Source organism: Physeter macrocephalus, chromosome 13 (genome assembly GCF_002837175.3).
Source record: "Physeter macrocephalus isolate SW-GA chromosome 13, ASM283717v5, whole genome shotgun sequence".
Taxonomy (NCBI): domain Eukaryota; kingdom Metazoa; phylum Chordata; class Mammalia; order Artiodactyla; family Physeteridae; genus Physeter; species Physeter macrocephalus.
In genome coordinates this window covers 84,216,720-84,234,216 of record NC_041226.1, presented here as the reverse complement: position 1 = coordinate 84,234,216, position 17,497 = coordinate 84,216,720, and the positions used below count along the sequence as shown (strand labels likewise).

The window sequence follows — 17,497 nt, the reverse complement described above, 5'->3', positions numbered from 1 at the left end:
AAAAAAAAAAAAAAAAAAAATCTAAAAAAAAAAAAAAAAGACAGACACAAGTGAACTTATCTACAAAACAGAAACAGCCTCACAGACTTAGAGAACAAAGCTATGGTTACCAAGGGGGACGGGGGTGGGGGTGGGGGTGGGGGGGAGGGATAGACTGGGAGTTTGGGGTTGACACGGACACACTGCTACATTTAAAACAGATAACCAACAAGGATCTCCAGTAGAGCACGGGGAACTCTGCTCAATATTCTGTGATAACCTAAATAGCAAAAGAATTTGAGAAAGAATAGATACATGTATACAAAAACCAAAAAAAAAAAACTTTAAACCCCAAACAGACAAAAACATGTCAATTAATAAGTTAATTTGGTTGATGGTGGTGTTGGGATCGTCTCTCTTCTGCTGGTTTGTTCTATTAATTACCGAGAGAGAATCGTTGAATTCTGCAGGTAGAGTTGCAGGTTTTCCTATTTCCCTTCAGTTCCATCAGCTTTTGTTTATATATTCTGAAGCTTGGTTTTAGATGCACACACGTGTAGGACTGTGATGGTCAGTTGACTCTTTTATCGTTATACAGTGTCCCTCTTTTTCCTGACAGCATTCCTTTTTCTGAAGTCTACTTTGTCTGAAATTGTTACAGCCGTTGCGGTTTTCTTTTGATTGGTATTTACACGGAATATTTTCCCCCCATCGTTTCACCTTTAACCTACCTCTGTCGTTATATTTCAAATGGGGGTTGTGTAGATTAGATAGCATATACATTGGGTCTTGGTTCTTACCCAGTCTGACCACCCCTTTCTTTTAATTGGTGTGTTTAGACCATTTATATTTAATGTAATTGTGGATACAATTTGATTTCCACCTACCATTCCATTATTTTCTGTCTGTCCCTGCTGTTTATTCCTCTGTCCCCCTTCCTGCCTTCTTCTGGGTTATTTGAATACGGAGACGAGTTTGACCTGTCGTGCTTGAGATGCCTGTGGGGCATTGAGGGGAGCCGACCACCGCGGTTGTTTCCTGGCCAAGGCCTCCCTAGGCCGGTAGCATCCTCTGCTCTGACCTCTGGAGCAGGGTCTTCCGCGTCCCTGGAGATGTGTGTGTGCGTCTCCAGGCAGTAGCCCGGCTTCTCTGTCTGGGGTACCACTTTGTGCTGCTCCTTGGTAAGAGAGCCTGGTCCTGGAGAGGGAGAGGGCCGGCGGGCAAGGGGTCAGGGTCTGGGGGGGCGGGGCGGGGCGGGGGGAGCTCGGGGTTGTGGGGCAGGGGCTGGGTGGGGTAGGGGGCTCCAGGGATGGGGGGACACGGGGCTCCCTGCCATGATGCTCCTTGCCTTCTGCCTCAGACAGCCGAAGAAGGGCGGCAAGCAGGCGTCGGCCTCCTATGACTCGGAAGAGGAGGAAGAGGGGCTGCCCATGAGCTACGATGAGAAGCGCCAGCTCAGCCTGGACATCAACCGGCTGCCGGGGGAGAAGCTGGGCCGGGTGGTGCACATCATCCAGTCGCGGGAGCCCTCGCTCAGGGACTCCAACCCCGACGAGATAGAGATTGACTTTGAGACTCTCAAACCCACCACTTTGCGGGAACTAGAGAGATATGTCAAGTCTTGTTTACAGAAAAAGCAAAGGAAGCCATTCTGTAAGTCGTCGGGACGGGGTGCCTTGCCGCCGCCCCTGCCCGTCGCCCCTTCAGTCCCGGAGCAGACAGCCAGGCAGCCCCGGGAGTGGGGGTGGGTCGCACGCTGCCAGGCTGCTCGCCCCTCTTCTGCCTTGTGCCCTGAGGATGCAAGGACACAGCTTCTGTCTGCTCAGCTGGGGCCGGGGGCTTAGCTGAGACCAGCTGCGGCCCCACCCCAGCCAGAGCCCTTCTCCCCCTGCTTCCGGGCAGGTGGGCAGCACTTACGTGCCTCATCCTCGCCCAGAGCAGGCAGGACCCCTGGGTCGGTCCCCAGCCCCATTCGTTCAAATGCTGGCTAAGGCCCTCACCACAAGCCTCCTTGAGGCTCCGTTTGGGGCCTGGGCTGCAGGCGCCCTGTCGATGGTTCCCTGCCTGGGGTGGAGGTGCACAGGCCTCCCAGGACGGACGTTTGCCCTGGCTCAGGCTCACCCTGGAAGTAGGTGACTTCACTGGACGGGAACGAGTCGCTGCCTGGGTCGGTGGGTCCTGGGGAGTGAGAGGAAGGGCAGGAGGCCCCAGGCAGCCCCACGGCCCTGAGGAACAACACCCAGGGTGCACCTGATGCTGTGTGTGGCCCCCTCGGGCTGCTTGGTCCTCACTCGCTCTGAGGGGGGAAGCTGCCTCCTCCTGGATGCAGCACAGCGTGACCCCCTGGCAGTCACGGCACATCTGCCCCTCGGTAAGTCGCCTATGGACTCAGGTGCCGGCGCAGGCGCGCCGAGTGGTGGTGGACTGGGCTCCAGGGCGGAGTCTGGGCCTCACTGAGGCCGAGGGAGAGCCTCGGCCGTGGCGAAGGAAAACCATGAGTTGGGGGGGGGGGGGGTCAGGGCCTCAAGCCGCAGCTCTGCCCTTCACCCGGGGGTGCCGCCATCTGTGCCGCTGTCTGCAGTGGGGGCGATCTGTCCCACCTCGGGAGTTTTGTGACAGTTGCAGAGCTCCGCGTGTGGCGGGGCCTCCGTACGTGTGGGCTGCCCCTGGGGCCGCCCGCCCTTTCCCGCCTGTGGCCTCAGCTCCCGTGCTCTTCCACAGCCACGAGCGGGAAGAAGCAGGCGGCCAAGTCGAAGGAGGAGTTGGCTCAGGAAAAAAAGAAGGAGCTCGAGCGGCGGCTGCAGGATGTCAGCGGGCAGCTGAACAACAGCAAGAAGCCCGCCAAGAGAGGTACCCGTGGCCCTCGCGCTGCTCTGTCGGGGGGGAGGGGGCGGGCAGCTGACCTGGGTTTGCGCCTGTGGCTCCACCTCGTAACGAGCTGTTGACCCCCCGAAACCCTGGTTTCCTTACCCGCACACCGGGACCAGAGCCCGGCCCTGCAGGGAGGCCGAGCAGATGACAGGCGTGTGTGAAAGCGCCACTTGGCAGAGCCCCTGGGAGACGGCTCTTCGGAAGGGCCCAGCTGTGGTCTTGGGGGGCTGGGCCCCATGACTTGGGAGGGACTGGGTCCTACCCCGCAGCTTCAGTGGGTCCCGGCCCCCAGCAGTGGGCTTTCTGGCTGCCCTCAGACAGGAACACTAGTTGCCAGCCAGTTAGCCAGTATCACAGGTGGAGGCAGGGTCTCACTTCCAGCCCCAGGCCCTGTGCTCTGTGGACTCGGGGTCTTATTTTAGGTGAGCAGGTGATTTGATTCCTTGCCTCCTTTCCCCGGGGCCTGTAAGAAAAGGCAAATACCTTTGTCCTGGCCCCAGGGACCGTGGGGCCCAGGTGGCGCGGTCAGAGTCTAGGTCCAGTCTTGGTCATGCAGCGGCCAGGTGCCACTGCCTTGCCTCCCCCCGCCCCCCGCTTGCCCAGTGCCAAGCTGGGGCCCGGAGCCCTGCCCGCTCCCACTGAGGGCTGAGGGGGCCCCCTTGCGTTGGCCCTGGGGAGGGCACCGCGACTGCTCAGCGCGTGTCACTGGGGATTCTTCATGTGGCCGGCCACGCCCCCGCACGCCCCGTCGGTTTCTCGCGGTAGATTGCCTTCACTTTTTCCCAGCCTCTAAGCGTATTTAGATGTGTTGACCTCTGAGCTGTTTCTGCTCACACTTCCGACACCAAACGTGCGAGTTTTTCTCACACCAGTGCTCCAGCTCCCACACGAGCAGGGTGTCCAGCAGTTGAGTTCCGTGCTGATGCTGTCTGCTCGGTTAAGGGCTCAGCCCCCCCCCCCCGCCCCCTCGCCCCGCCCAAGACACCAGGTGCACGTCCCAAGCCTCCCGTGCCTTTGACTGACGGGCTATAAGTCGGGGAATCCTACAGCCTCCTCCTCGGGTTTGAAAATTGGCTAGAATGGCTCACAGAACTCAGGAATTATGAGTGAAACCCCTTGTGGTTTGTTATAAAGGACACAGCTCAGGGACAGCCAGGTGGACGAGCGGCACAGGGCAGGGTGCGGGGGCGTGGAGCCTCCAGGCCTCTCCAGCCACCACCCTGCCAGCAGCTGGAGGCCCCCTGAACCGGGAGTTCTCTCTGGAGCGGTCTCCAGTCCCCGCCCCTCCTCGGCCATGGGGGCGGGGCGATCTGAAAGTCCCCGCCCCCGGTCACATGGTCTTCCTGGTGAGCGGCCCTGGGCTGGGGCCCGCCCCGAGTCACTCGTGAGCGTAAACTCAGGTGTGAGCTAAAGGGGCTCCTTAGCAGTAAAAGACGTTCTTGCCACTCGGGAGATTGCAGGGGATTTAGGAGCTCTGTGCCGGGAACAGGGTACGAGCACCAGACGCATTTCTTACACCATCACACCCTCATTAACGCGTTGCTGCATTTCAACAAAATCCCTTAACGTTTATCACGTGACCGGGTCGGGATCCGGGTGGGGCTCACGAGGAGGGAGGGGCGGCCGGCGCGTGGGGGGCGCGTGGGGGGCGCAGCCCTCACCCGCGCGTCTCCCCCAGAGAAGTCAGGCTCCGCGCCCTCGGGAGGGCCCTCCCGGCTCAGCAGCAGCAGCTCGTCTGAGTCCGGGAGCAGCAGCTCCAGCGGTTCCAGCTCCGACAGCAGCGACTCGGAATAAACCCTGGGCTCTCACGGGACGGAACAAAACCAGTGGACGTCGCCCACGCCGAAACTCTGCAGTGATCCCTTCTATGGTTAATATACTATTTTCGTTCCATGGTGTGCAGGTTCTCTTTTAAATTCAGTGTTATGGTATCTTCCAGTTTTGGCTTTCATAGGTCAAAGATCTTTCCGTGTGTGTCCATTAGACTTTATGAGAAGCTGTGAATCTGCATAACGCCTTTCCTTCGTAACTGAATTCAGTCCCTTGGAGATGACAACTTCAAACGCTAACCTGATGACCGTAGAAAAACACGTAAGGTGTGATCCGGAGGTTCTTGCAAAATCCCTTTTCTTACGCCCGACCTGGTCTGTGGCTCCAGCGAGAATTTCTCCAAAGGAGATGTCTCAGAAATGGTACCGTACGTTGAAAGCTGTTAGCTTTGCGAACAGGCGTTTGTCTTTGTCTTTGGGGGCCTGGGCTCTGACCCTCAGGTCCGAGGGGTCACCTCTTTCTGCAGGGGCTGAGGACAGCTGTGCCTGCCCCTGCCGTGAGGGCCAGGGCTGGGCCCAAGCGGGGAGGGGTCATCGTCACTGCAGCCAGAGCTCCCGCGGGTGGGGGACCGGCGAGGGTGGGCGTGGAAGGGAGCCGAGTTTTTCTGATCTCTGTGACGTCGGGAGCTCCCGGGAGGGAACACAGTGGCTGCGTGTGCAACGCGCGGGTTCCCAAACACTGAAACTTTTACCTCAACTTAAAAAAAAAAAAAAAAAAAAAAAAAAGAAAAAAAAAAGAAGAAGAAAAGATAAAAAAAAAAAAATACAGAAGGAGACTTTTTTTGTAAGGTTCAGCAGTTTTCTACAAAAGGCCAGCCCCCACGTATGTCCCCAGCCCAGCCGCTGCCACGCACTCCGGAACCATTGTCCCAGTTTCATGTATATATGAATACTTTATTTATTAAGATCATTGGTCATTTTTTTTAAAAAAAGAAAAAAAAAAGAAAAACAAAACTGCAAAAGAAACACATTAAAAAAAAAAAGTGGCAGAGACGCAGGCCTCTTAAATGGTTTGAAGGGGAGCCCCAGACCCTGCTGGCCGGCGGGCCTCTCACCTCCAGGTGCTACAGCCTGCTGTCCCCGTGCCGGTGCTCGATCACGTCTGCGTGCGCTTGCTCTCGCCTCGGGGCTGCTGGGGTTTTTGTTCTTGCTCTTTTCCGTGTGTGTATGAAATTTGGAGACTTACAGGTGTAGACGACTTCCAGCTGCAGCACATTCTGATTTTTTATTTCGTTTGTTTAGTTCTTTTGTATTCACTTCTGGTCTCTCTTAGGACTGTTTTAAAAGACTTCAATTTAGGGAACCCCAGTTATATAATATAAACTTTGTAATCTGAGAGAAGAAAAATGTATAGTAAATCTAAGTCTTGATTTTTAACTTTCTATTGTAAAAAATAATAATAATAATATACAGAGTTTAACAGAAGGTTATGTTTTGGTTTTGTTTTCTCCAGAGGCCGCCATACGGCCTTTGAGTGCAGGGATGCCCCATCCACACTGCCTGCCTACGCTCTGACCATTGTGGCTTTGGCCAGGAATGCAAGGGCCCCCGGATGGGGCACCCCTCACCCCCCACCTCCAGGAGAGGGGCACGGCCCCCGCTGCCCCACGCGGTCTTCCAGCCGCCAGCAGTGGCGGCACGGGGCTCCCTGCTCACGCATTTTCCAGTTAGCACAGAAGTGACCGCAGTAGTCTCTCTCCCCGTGAGACTTTACTGAGGGGGGTGCTGGGGGTGGAGCCGCGGGTGGCCTGGCCTCTTGTCTGGTGGCGAGTTCTTTCTGCCCGCACTTCTGGATGGATCGGGGGACTAGTCGTTGGTATCCTAACAGGCGGTGGTTTCTAAAAATCCTAAAGTCGACTTGGATTCCACTAACATTTATGGCTAGAGGATACCTCTGATGGGTATAGAACTCCGATGAGGCGATGGATGGTGGAGTACCATTTTTCTGACTGCTGGTGATTCTGACCTTTGGGTGAGTTTTGAGCCAGTCTGTTCAACTCTTTTCATTAAGTTTTGTTTGTAATAAAAATATAAATGGATTTTAGACTTGCCATTTTTTAAAGCTGCCCTGTTTTTCAAAGGTGTTTTCTAAGCAGATCTTTAATGGAGTAAATAACCTATGACTTTAAGGAATTATGACACGATGGAAGGTCCTGAAGCAGGATCTCATGGGCAGTATGCAGCAGGCACGCGTCTGAGTAACAAACAGACCCCAGCCGGGGGGCCTGGAGGTGCTGGGTGGCTCCCGTGGGGCACCCCTCCAGCCGCGAGCGGGGAGGGTCACCTGTGCCAGCCACTCAGTGGGGGACATCGGGCCCTAGAGCTGAGCACAGCGGGAGCATTTCCTTACCTGCTGGTTCTGTGTTGGGAGAGATGTGGCGTCTCAGCCACCTGTGCTCCTTTCCTCAGAAAGATCTGCTGGCTTTGACGCTGCCGGAGGGCTTAGTCCATGCTGAGCGGTTGTAGTTCCTTGGTTTTTTTAAGGCTTTCTGTCCAGACTTCTGGACAAAACTGATTTCAGAGTTTTGGGGGGACCTCCTCCTCCTCCACCACCACCACCACCACCACCACCACCACCACCACCCCCTCCTCCACCACCACCACCACCACCACCACCACCACCACCACCACCACCACCACCACCACCACCACCACCACCACCACCACCACCACCACCACCACCACCACCACCACCACCACCACCACCACCACCACCACCACCACCACCACCACCACCACCACCACCACCACCACCACCACCACCACCACCACCACCACCACCACCACCACCACCACCACCACCACCACCACCACCACCACCACCACCACCACCACCACCACCACCACCACCACCACCACCGGGACCCCCTCCTCCTCCACCACCACCACCACCACCACCACCACCACCACCACCACCACCCCCAACCCCGAGGTCAGCCTGTGGGTGTTCGCCATTTCCACTTCTCTGCGTTGGGCAAGCGGAGTTCCAGTGCCGAGAACCGCAGGGCAGCCTGTGTTCAGTGGGTTGGCCTCGTGCAGGGCACGGAAATGGCTTTGAAACAGTCCCCGTGATCCCTGGGGGTCGAGGGGGCGGCTTGGGCTGTTAACTGAATTACAGAGACCCGTGCTCACTCATCTTGCTTACAAACTGTTAAGATACGTTTTCCTTTTCTGTTTTTTTTTTTTTGGTTTTTGTTCTTTTGCAACATTCACGCCTTTTACAGTTTGGGCGGGGGGGGGGGGGGGGGAACGCCGCCCACGATAAAAGATTTGTTACACCTGGTGTAGCGCTGTTCCTAATACTGGCATAACACTTCCAGGAGGTTTTTCTTTTTTATATTTAAAATGTTACTTTTCTGTATGATGTGCATGCAAGTTTACCGTAACTTTTCTTAAACTTTTTAGTGCCGTTTCTAGTATATTCCTGTAAATGTCAGTTACTGAAAATGAGTCCAATGTAAGTAGTTTTAGCTTGTTTATTGCAATGCTGGCCTCAACACAACAGAATAAAAATGGTAGAAAGTACTCTTTGATGTTTCTGGTAATCATGGACCCTTCTCCTGGGGCATTTGTTTTGTTTTCATAATAAAAGAAAAAACAAACAAAAAAAGAGGTGCCTTTTCCTGTGCTTTCTGGGCTCCCAGCTCTGCCCCCGCTGGCGTGTGACGAGGCGGGGAGCCCCTCGTTTTGACATCCCGTAGCTCCTGGCAGGAATGCCCGAAGCATCCAGGAGGGTCTTAAAGAGCTCAGTGGCTCCGGTCCAAAGCCTGGGTGGGGAGGCCCCGGGATTTAGGGAGCGTCTTTGTCACCTTTTCAGGTCAGCAGCTCTGTGGATGGGCCGCCCCCCTCCACGACCCACAGGTTCGGTCGCCTCGGTTCCCGCCTGCCCCGTCATCCATCCTCTGTCCCCGCTGTGCCCTCAGTCTGCACCGAGGTGCTTTCCGGGACCAGAGGCATCAAACGCTCGTCCAGCTGGCCCAACGGACGTTTCCAGGAAACGACGTCGAGACGTGGTACGCGCTGAGGTTTCGTCCACGCGGCCCGGAACCTGGCACACAGTGGCGGCGGCGGCAAGGAATGAAGGAGGTATCGAGACACATGGCAAGTTCTGACGCCGTTTTCAAAACAGTCACAGCTGTAGGAGCCACGCCTTGCAGTGCCGTCCCGGGAGAAGGCTCTGCCCGAGTCCAGGCCCGAGGCCCCCCCTCCCCTGTATTCCCTTGCCCCCCGTCACCCAGACTGAGCTCCCCGAGGACGGGGACTGGGCACGTCCACCGCGGCATCCCCAGCCCCAGCCGGGAAGGCCAGCCGCCCAGGCGTCCCCAGGGCAGACGTGGCCTCCCCGCTCGCTAAGCAGCTTTGTGCCGCGTGCGAGCGGCCCCGGGCACGTCGGTCACCTGCACACCCGACCAGTGCCGACGGCGGCCGTGGCCCGTGCTTGCCTTCCCGGCCACCGCCTCTGTGCTCGCGGCTGAGCCAACCACGGCCCGTTTCTGGGTTAGTCTGAGGGGCGGTGAGCGTGCAGCACAGAGGCATTCCAGCTAAGTCAGAAGTTTGCCTTCTTCCCAAACTCAACTCAAGTCGAAGGAGCGCAGAGATGCTGACAGGGCCTGTCCACTGGGGCGTTCCAGTGTCAGGGCGCCTGGACGGGCGAGCCTTTAGTGCAGAGTCCTTCCTGACTGTGTCGACGAGACAGCCTTCCCTCTTCACCTCGGGGAGGTGCTTAAGGAAATCTGCCTTCCAGCCTCCCCACCTGAGGCGGTAAGCGAGCCGAGGCTCCCTGCGCAAGGACCAGGCCTCTGGCTGGACACGTGACATTGGGGGAAAGCAGTCTGACCCAGCAGCTCCCTTCCGGATGCTGTCTGCTAACCAGCTTGCACGCCTGCACGAGGCGCCATGCAAAGGGAAGCCCAGGACGTGCCGTGTGCATGGACAGCGGGAAGGTCTCTGCCCACCTGTGGGCTCACGGGAGCGCTGCCAGCAGGCCTTCGGAAGCGTGACGTAATCGCCCCGTCTGTACAGCTGAGCGAAAAGTCACAGAACCAGACGCTGCGTGGTGCGGGACGCCGCCTCCGGAACCTCGGCACACGCATGCGCCGAGCTGCTGACGGCTGCTGCGTCTGGGGAGGGCGCTTCGTGCGTTTCTGCACTGGGGTTTTTAGCAATCGTTAGATGTCACTGTTGTTGTTAAAAAAAAAAAAACCCTGAAAGCCAAGTTAGGATATTAGGAGCAAGGAGATCAAAATAAGGAGGGAGGAAGGAAGGCGGCTCCTAAAGGAGATTTATTTAGAAAAGAAAACTCAGCTTTGACAAAAAGACACTTCCACGTTTGCCTCGCCACACAGACCTTAATTACAGCAGACAGCAAATCCTTTAAAAATGACTCATAAAGCTGCCCACACAGGTGGGCCGAGACTGCCTGTGTGTGGTCACGGCCGACGCACATCAAACACTGCAGGTGGCCGGGAGCTGCAGCCTCCGAGTAGAGGCTGAACTACTGTCGGCTGAGAACCTGCCTATTTCAGCCCTGTGATTAAATCTGAAATCACTCTTAGCAACTTTTGTGTAACTTGATAATTTGGGGTTTCCTTAATGTTTGGGGGATGCCTCTGCCCCACAAACCTCCAGCAGGAAGCTAGTGTAGGAGCCATCACAGTGCATCCCACGCAGTGATCATTTTGGTCACTAGACTCAAAACTCAAGTGCCACCAAGTCCCTGCTGCAATGCTGCCGCCGACGACCACTGAGGGTGAAGCCACCTTGGCCCTGCACATCTCGGTCCCGCGCGTGGATCTGCCACCCGACGTGATGCCAATTCCCTCACCTTCTTCTAGATCTGACCCACTCTTTACCAGGCAGAAGGGAATCGTCAAGTAGAGCCTGTAGGAATGTGAAGAGGTGGTCTGTAACCGGGGTGTCCCTCCCGCTTGACTTATTCAGAAGCGTAACCAAAACAGCATGGGGCCGGGCCCCGGACCTGGCCTGTGCCTACAGGGCCTGCAAGCTCAGAATGGGGTCCAGGAGCCAAGTCCACCCATCAGCCCGACTGCGAATGGGCCGGGGCGCCATCTCTGGGATTTTGGGGTGGTTCTGCCAGAGCTCAAGCCTCACGGTCACTGTTCAGGACCTCCCAGTAAGGACTAGGGATCAGCAAGGCGGCCGGGCGCCCGCGCTCAGGTCTTCACACCAGAATTACATAACAGAGCAGAACCTGGATCGCCCCGCGTCCCGGGAGACGCCCAGCTCGTTTTTGTCCCGGACGAGGATGGCCTCATTTCCATACTGTGAGTACCACAGGCTTCGGCTCCTACTCAGGTACGTCCCGGGCGGCACAGATGCCAACTTCTGCTGCTGCTGTTGCCAGATGAGCAGGGAGGTGTCCCGGTACCGGAGCCGGGCGTGGCCTTCGGACAGGGCTTTCTCTGCCAGCGGGACGCGGCCGCTCATCACCGGCCGGAGCCTCCCCTCTCCTGGGCTGCGGCGCGGGAGGCCTCTGAGCCCGTGCTTTGCGCTAAACGCACTAATGAACCGGTTGTTCGTTCAGCTGCTGGGTTTTGAGGATTCCTTCTTTAACCTACTGGTACAAATGAGAAATTCAGGCCATTTACAGGCAACACCCTTGTGAGGGTTCTTTGCAAGGAAAGCTGAGAGGAGCCTCCGAGCATTCTGAAAAGCCACTTAAGAGCCACACGTGAGTCGGCAAGCAGGTCAGCAGCGCCCGGGCCGCAGCGTTTCCTGGCGATGGTCGGGTGCACTGTATTAGGTGTGCAGCTGACAGGGACGAGGCGCCCACCTCAGGGGGGACTTGTGTCGACAGCGATTCTGACCCCACGACTTGGACCACTAAATTTGAAAAGGTGTATCTGGTGTCCCGAAGGGAAGGACATTGTACAACTCGACAGAAACTGGCAGCAGCTCCTGTGACTGCCCGCTCCTGATCTGCGCTTGGGTCGCCGCCTTTCAGCACAGCAGAGGCGTTCTGATCCCTGCCAGGGATCTGGAACCAGCGTTTGTTCAGTGCTTTTTATCTGGCTGGTCTTCAGCTCCTCTCCAAGGCGATGCTGCAAAGAAATGAACATGCCGTCAGGTGTTGGGGAGAAAAGGGCCCCAGCAGAACTGGCAGGTTACACGGCACAGAATCCTCCCTAACTCTTCGGGATCAGAGCGTTAAACCACGCTACCGACCGACACATTCCAGTATTTCCGTTGCTCTCCGGTGACGCACGCAGTGAGCCTGGGTGTAAGAGGTAGGCCTGTGCCTCATCCTAGTTCTTCTATTAACTAAGGGGACGATCCTGGGGAAGCCACCTGTTGGAGCGTTAGTGTCTAGATCTGCGAAATAAGTCCTAAGACCTTGACGGGGCCCAGAAGTGACCTGCCCACGCTGGGGACGCTGGCAGCTCACCCAGCCACCAGCGCCTTCTTTCTGCTCCAAGCATCAGGGAGGCCTCTGGACCAGAAAGAAAAATGACGTCAGGTGAAAACCAAACGGGAGCATCCACAACACCCCCGCCCCACGCCGCCCCCGCCCATGCTTTCCCAGCCACGCAGGTTCACTCTTCCTTCTGTGTGGCCCGCGCCCCCATCGCCCTGCCCAGTCCTCACCGCCGGCTGCCGCTGAGCCCCCAACGCCGGGCCCGGCCCGCCCCCAGGACGCCCCCGGGGCGCGTCCCCATTGACTCCCCGGCATCCCGGGTCCCCCCTGGCCCGGTCCGCGCCCCGCGCCCCCCCACCGCCCGCCCCCGTCACCTGACCCGCGGCCCCCGTCGTCGCCGCCCCGGCCGCCCGCGCCTTGGGGCCTCGGCGGCGAGCGGGGGGCGGGGGCGGGCGCCTCGGGCGGGGCGCCGCCAGTTGGCTGCGGGTCCGCGTCGCTATGGCAGCGCCGCAGGCATGCCGAACCGAGCGCCGAGGCCGGCAGGCGGGCGCCACGAGCCGGAGCCATCGATGGCTCCGCGGGGCGGGGCCGGGGAGCGGGGCCTCCCGCTGGGGGTGGGGCAGCTGCGGGAGCCGTGTGACCGTTATTGTAGGTCGTAGCATGGTGTAGGTCGTAGGTTTGGGTTGCTGCTTGCGTCTGCTGTTGCCACTTCTGCCACTGCTGTTGCTACTGCTATTAGCATTCTTACCCCTAATAACCTATAGCGTTGGTTTGAATAATTTCATGTTGTCCCGGGCGTACGTACCCTCTCAAAACCAGGTGTCCCACTAACCCATGTCACCCAGCCGGGCCAGGTCCCCATCCTGCCATGAAAATTAGGTCTGTTTCCTTCCCCACCCACCTCCAAATCCTTTTGCAATAATACTCTCGTTTGGTATCTGTCCCTTTCCTTACCGAACTGTCATTTTTACGGTTTCCCCTAACGCTAATTAAGGAAGTTGACGTAAGGCACATTCAAGAACACTGAACCCACCACTGCAGAATGCACGTTCTTTACAAGGACACAGAACATCTCCAAAAACTGACCACATGCCGGTCCATGAATCAGTTTCGATACATTTCCAAGCACTTAAATCCTAGGCGAAAAGGGTCACAGGAAACATAGTCTATAAAACAACAGTAAAAAGATGCTAGAAGAAAACCCCTATATTTGACTACTTTAAAATATATTCTCGAGCCCACCCAGGGATACCAAAAAAAAAAAAAATTCTAAATTTCTCATGGGTCAAAGAGAAATTCACAGTACAAATTTTAAACTATTTTAATTGAATGATGATAAAAATACAATATATCAAAACTTGTGAGATGCAGTTAAAATCATGCCTGGAGGGAAGTTTATTGTCTTAAATACATATACAAGAAAATATACACATGTATGGTGTGTTTGTGGGGTATATGGAAACCCTCAGCATTGTCTTTGCAATTTTTCTGTAAATCTAAAACTGTCCTAAATTAAAACGTAAAAGCTTATTTTTAAAATGAGTGAAAAGGAAAGTCACAGAGGTGAGAAGAAATTGGCAATATGTATAGTTGATGAGGGAGGGACTTAGTCCGGGTCCAGCTGGAAGACAGAAATCACACCAGTGATTTGACCAGAGGAGAGATTAATAGAAGGGATTGTTCATTAGGTACAAAGTTGTTAACTAGGTAACTTTCAGGTTAAAATAAAGACCTCTAAAGTATCTCAAAGGTGGTAACGGCAGGAAGCCAAAGGACCAAAGAGAAGAGGGTGGAATTGTGAACATTTAGAAACTCAAGAGGAGGGACACGAAGAGCTGAAACTCAGACTTTTGAGGAGGGGGTGCTGACAGCTGGAGCTGGTGTCTCTGCACCAAGAATAGGGTCCCAGTAGGGCAGGGACCCAGACCCCGAGGACGGGGTGCCAGCAGCTGCTGCCCCTGAGCGGTAGCAACGTGATGAAGTGGATTTTGTGCCCATTGGAGAAACTGCAGAGTGGTTTCAGCTGCCACTTCAGGAAAAACGTGAAGAATCGTCGCCGGGGGAGCTGCAAGCTGATGGGAGGCTGGCGGGAAGCCGAGAGGAAGGAGCAGGTTCTTCTTTCTCCTCCAGCTTTCGGTCCACCTCCAGCACCCTTGCCTGACAGAGCCCACTGGTCCCCGCATCACAAAGCAGAGGGTAAAGGACGTTTAGATCTACGGTTCATGTAAAAGGTTTACGGGCGGCAGGGAAAACTGTCCTCACTGGCATCTGTTTATTCAGCCTCCATCTGTACATTTCTACACACACTTGAGCTTTCATATAACAAAAGCAAAGCAAACAAACAAAAACCCAACTCTCCATTTCTGCCTAATAAGATGCAACTATCTTTCATACAAGAGTGGAACAGTCTCACCATTGACAGAGGAATGGATAAAGAAGATGTGGTATACACACACACACACACACACACACACACACACAATGGAATATTACTAAGCCATAAAAAAGAATGAAATAATGCCATTTGCAGCCACATGGATGGACCTAGAGATTATCGTAGTAAGTGAAGTAAGCCAGACAGAAAAAGACAAATATCATATGATATCGCTTATGTGTGGAATCTAAAAAGTAATGCAAATTAAATTATTTACAAAACAGAAATAGGCTCACAGACGTAGAAAACTAACTTATGGTTACCAAAGGGGAAAGGGTGGGGAGGGATAAATTAGGAGTTTGGGATTAACAGATACACACTACTATATATATATAATATTGATAAACAACAAGGACCTACTTGTAATAAACTATAATGGAAGAGAATATGAAAAAGAATATATACATACATACATATATATATACACACACACGTATATATACATAACTGAATCACTTTGCTGTACACCTGAAACATTGTAAATCAACTGTACTTCAATTAAAAACATAAGAAAAAGAAAGAGTGAGACAGTCTCACCTTCTCCCCAAATAGAGGAAATACAAAGTCCCACCAGTTGAGGGCTCCTTTTCTGGGTTAGGTTAATTACTTTTCCTATCAGTCTTCTTCTGCCTGAATATTCTTTTACCTGAAACTAAATTGCAAAGTTAACTTCCAACAAAACTGTACTGAAAGTCATAAGGGAAGTGAGGAAATAAAAGAAGAGCTAGATACAAATACATACGTACTTAACAGGCAGGGGGAAATATGGAGAGTTGTTACCGTCCTTGTTTCTGTAACAGTCAGATGGGGTTTTCTTTGCCCTCAGCAAGATCTCATCTGGTCGAGGTTTCTTTAGCTAGTGGGGTGACTTATACCTTCATTCCCGAAGGGCACAAACCCTCAATTATCCTGCTATCTATCTATCTATCTATCTATCTATCTGTCTGTCTCCATCCATCCATCCATCCATCCATCCATCCATCCATCCATCCATCCATCCATCCATCCATCCATCCATCCATCCATCCATCCATCCATCCATCCATCCATCCATCCATCCATCCATCCATCCATCCATCCATCCATCCATCCATCCATCCATCCATCCATCGTCTTTGGTGGCTGCAGCTTTCCATGAACTTTGCTCTTGGTGGTAGAAATACTAAAATGTACCAGGGAGAATGCCCTGGGTTCTAAACATAGTTCTTCCTGCCCTCAACCTCAACGTGAAGCAACAACTCACTTTCTCCATCACCCCAGTTGGTAAGGTAACCCACTTCTCAGTGTTTTGATTCAGTGGTATCAGGAGCCCCTGATTTCTAAGTGGCAGAGTCTCATCTTCCAAATCAAAGAAGCCACTGATGTGCTCCCTGGTGAGCCCATTCCTCTCTCTAGAACCAAGCCTTCCAAGTCATCAGAAGCTCAAAGACATGGGGCAGAATTAAAACTGACGTGAGGCATCATTGGAGGGCCTCTCCCACCTCCACCCTTTGGTTCCCGGACGCCTGTGGTCTGGCGTTGGGGAAGACAGCTCCGTATATTTTTCTCTGGTTCAAAGCATACACTTGACTCTGTAAACCGGGCCTTCAAACGTTCACGGTGAAGTTCCCAATGGGTGCTTCACCCATGTCCTCAGGAGGCCACTCTGCTCTCTGTTAGGTGGGCACCCTGGGTGATGGGGCGTATATAAAGCCAGTGGCTTCCATGAGCAAAGAGCCTATTGTTTCCCTTCTTTTTCTCAGCAACGAGGTCCCTGCTCAGAATACTGCTGTGGGAGTAGTGTGATGGTCAGCGAGTCCCTCCCTAAGTCTGTGGATGGGGGTGCTGGCAGGGTGTCTATTCCAGCAAGACTGCATCTCTGTCCCCTCCATGACGGATGAGCCCATGTAATAAATGTGTCACCACTTGGCTGGCTGGATCCCCGGGTAATGGTGCCATACTGGGGGCTCAGCATTGGCTTGCGGTGGTGGTGGGCAGGGCGGCTTCGGTGGTGGAGCTTAACATTGTCGTCCACGTGGAGCCTCCATCCCTCCCTCCAAGATCACTTTGCACACGGGCCCATCAAATAAGCAATGCACCGGCTCGATGAAGAGGCTGAAGACCTCCACAGAATGGTCCTTGTTTCCAGCTGACATCGAGAGTCTCCTCTGCGTTGGATGGCCCTTGGAGACATCTATCCGCCTGGGATACAGATACCGTCACAGTCTGTGTCCTTTCTAAGAAGCCCGTATCCAATGCCTCTTCCCCAGAGCTCCTTGTCATCCAGCTCCTAATCCTCTTCTTTCCAAGCCCTTAACCATCCGGCCAAACCAGTAGCAACTGCTTGAGAATCACTGTAGATCTACGCAATGGAAGACTATGCAGGAATTTACAAGAAAATGAAGCACCGATACATGTTTCAATATGGATGAATCTTGCAAACATTAAGCAAGGTGAAAGGAGCCAGTTACCAAAGACCATTGTATGACTCCACTGATATAAAATGTCCAGGACAGGGAAACCTGTAGAGACAGAAAGTAGATTAGTGGTTGCCTACGGCTGGGGTAGGGATTGGGAGAGAATGGAGGGTAACAGCTGCTAGGTATGGGTTTGCTTTTTTTTTTAATTTTTTTTTTTTTTTTCAATTTCAATGTTTATTTCTGGCTGCGTTGGGTCTGCATTGCGGTGCGCGGGCTTCTCAACATGGTGGCTTCTCTCGTTGCAGAGCACGGACTCTAGGCGCTCGGGCTTCAGTAGTTGTGGCTCGCGGGCTCCGGAGCGCAGGCTCAGTAGTTGTGGCGCACGGGTTAGTTGCTCCGCGGCATGTGGGATCTTCCCGGACCAGGGCTCGAACCCGTGTCCCCTGCATTGGCAGGCGAATTCTTAACCACTGCGCCACCAGGGAAGTCTCACCTAAAGGATTTTTTTAAAGTCAGGGATTAAAAAAAATATTATCAATATGACATCATGAATTTGAATGTATTTGATGTCTTTCAATGAACGGCCTGATTATGCGTTTGAGTCTCAGGA

At 54.2% G+C, this 17,497-nt stretch overlaps 2 protein-coding genes across 10 annotated transcripts in view; one reads left to right on the top strand and one right to left on the bottom strand.

The window, feature by feature from the left end:
• BRD3 (bromodomain containing 3) overlaps positions 1 to 17,497 on the top strand; it is a 38,009-nt gene that overhangs the window by 13,550 nt on the left and 6,962 nt on the right. The window contains exons 9-12 of one of the 5 annotated variants that reach the window (XR_003682548.2): positions 1,340 to 1,632; positions 2,701 to 2,829; positions 4,529 to 4,720; positions 4,835 to 7,266. Coding sequence is in view for 3 of the 5 variants with exons in the window: in XM_028497399.2 (XP_028353200.1) it covers positions 1,340 to 1,632; positions 2,701 to 2,829; positions 4,529 to 4,644 (538 nt within the window). In the remaining 2 variants the exon portion in view is untranslated. Of the gene's footprint in view, positions 1 to 1,339; positions 1,633 to 2,700; positions 2,830 to 4,528; positions 7,267 to 17,497 lie in introns of those variants that run through there. The other 4 variants (XR_003682549.2, XM_028497402.2, XM_028497399.2 and 1 more) reach the window with 4 other exon arrangements.
• On the bottom strand, positions 7,556 to 12,536 carry BRD3OS (BRD3 opposite strand). 5 transcript variants are annotated; one of them, XM_055089370.1, is made up of 3 exons: positions 12,434 to 12,494; positions 11,865 to 12,129; positions 7,556 to 11,740 (listed from the first exon to the last, which is right to left on the bottom strand). In XM_055089370.1, exon 3 carries the CDS (start codon positions 11,124 to 11,126, stop codon positions 10,872 to 10,874), a length of 255 nt encoding a protein of 84 aa, XP_054945345.1. In that variant the 5' UTR covers positions 11,127 to 11,740; positions 11,865 to 12,129; positions 12,434 to 12,494; the 3' UTR covers positions 7,556 to 10,871. The 5 variants fall into 5 exon arrangements, 4 of the variants coding, with proteins under 4 accessions (XP_054945345.1, XP_028353205.1, XP_028353208.1 ...); XM_028497404.1 differs by having other exon boundaries at positions 12,085 to 12,129; XM_028497407.1 differs by lacking the exon at positions 11,865 to 12,129 and having other exon boundaries at positions 12,434 to 12,488.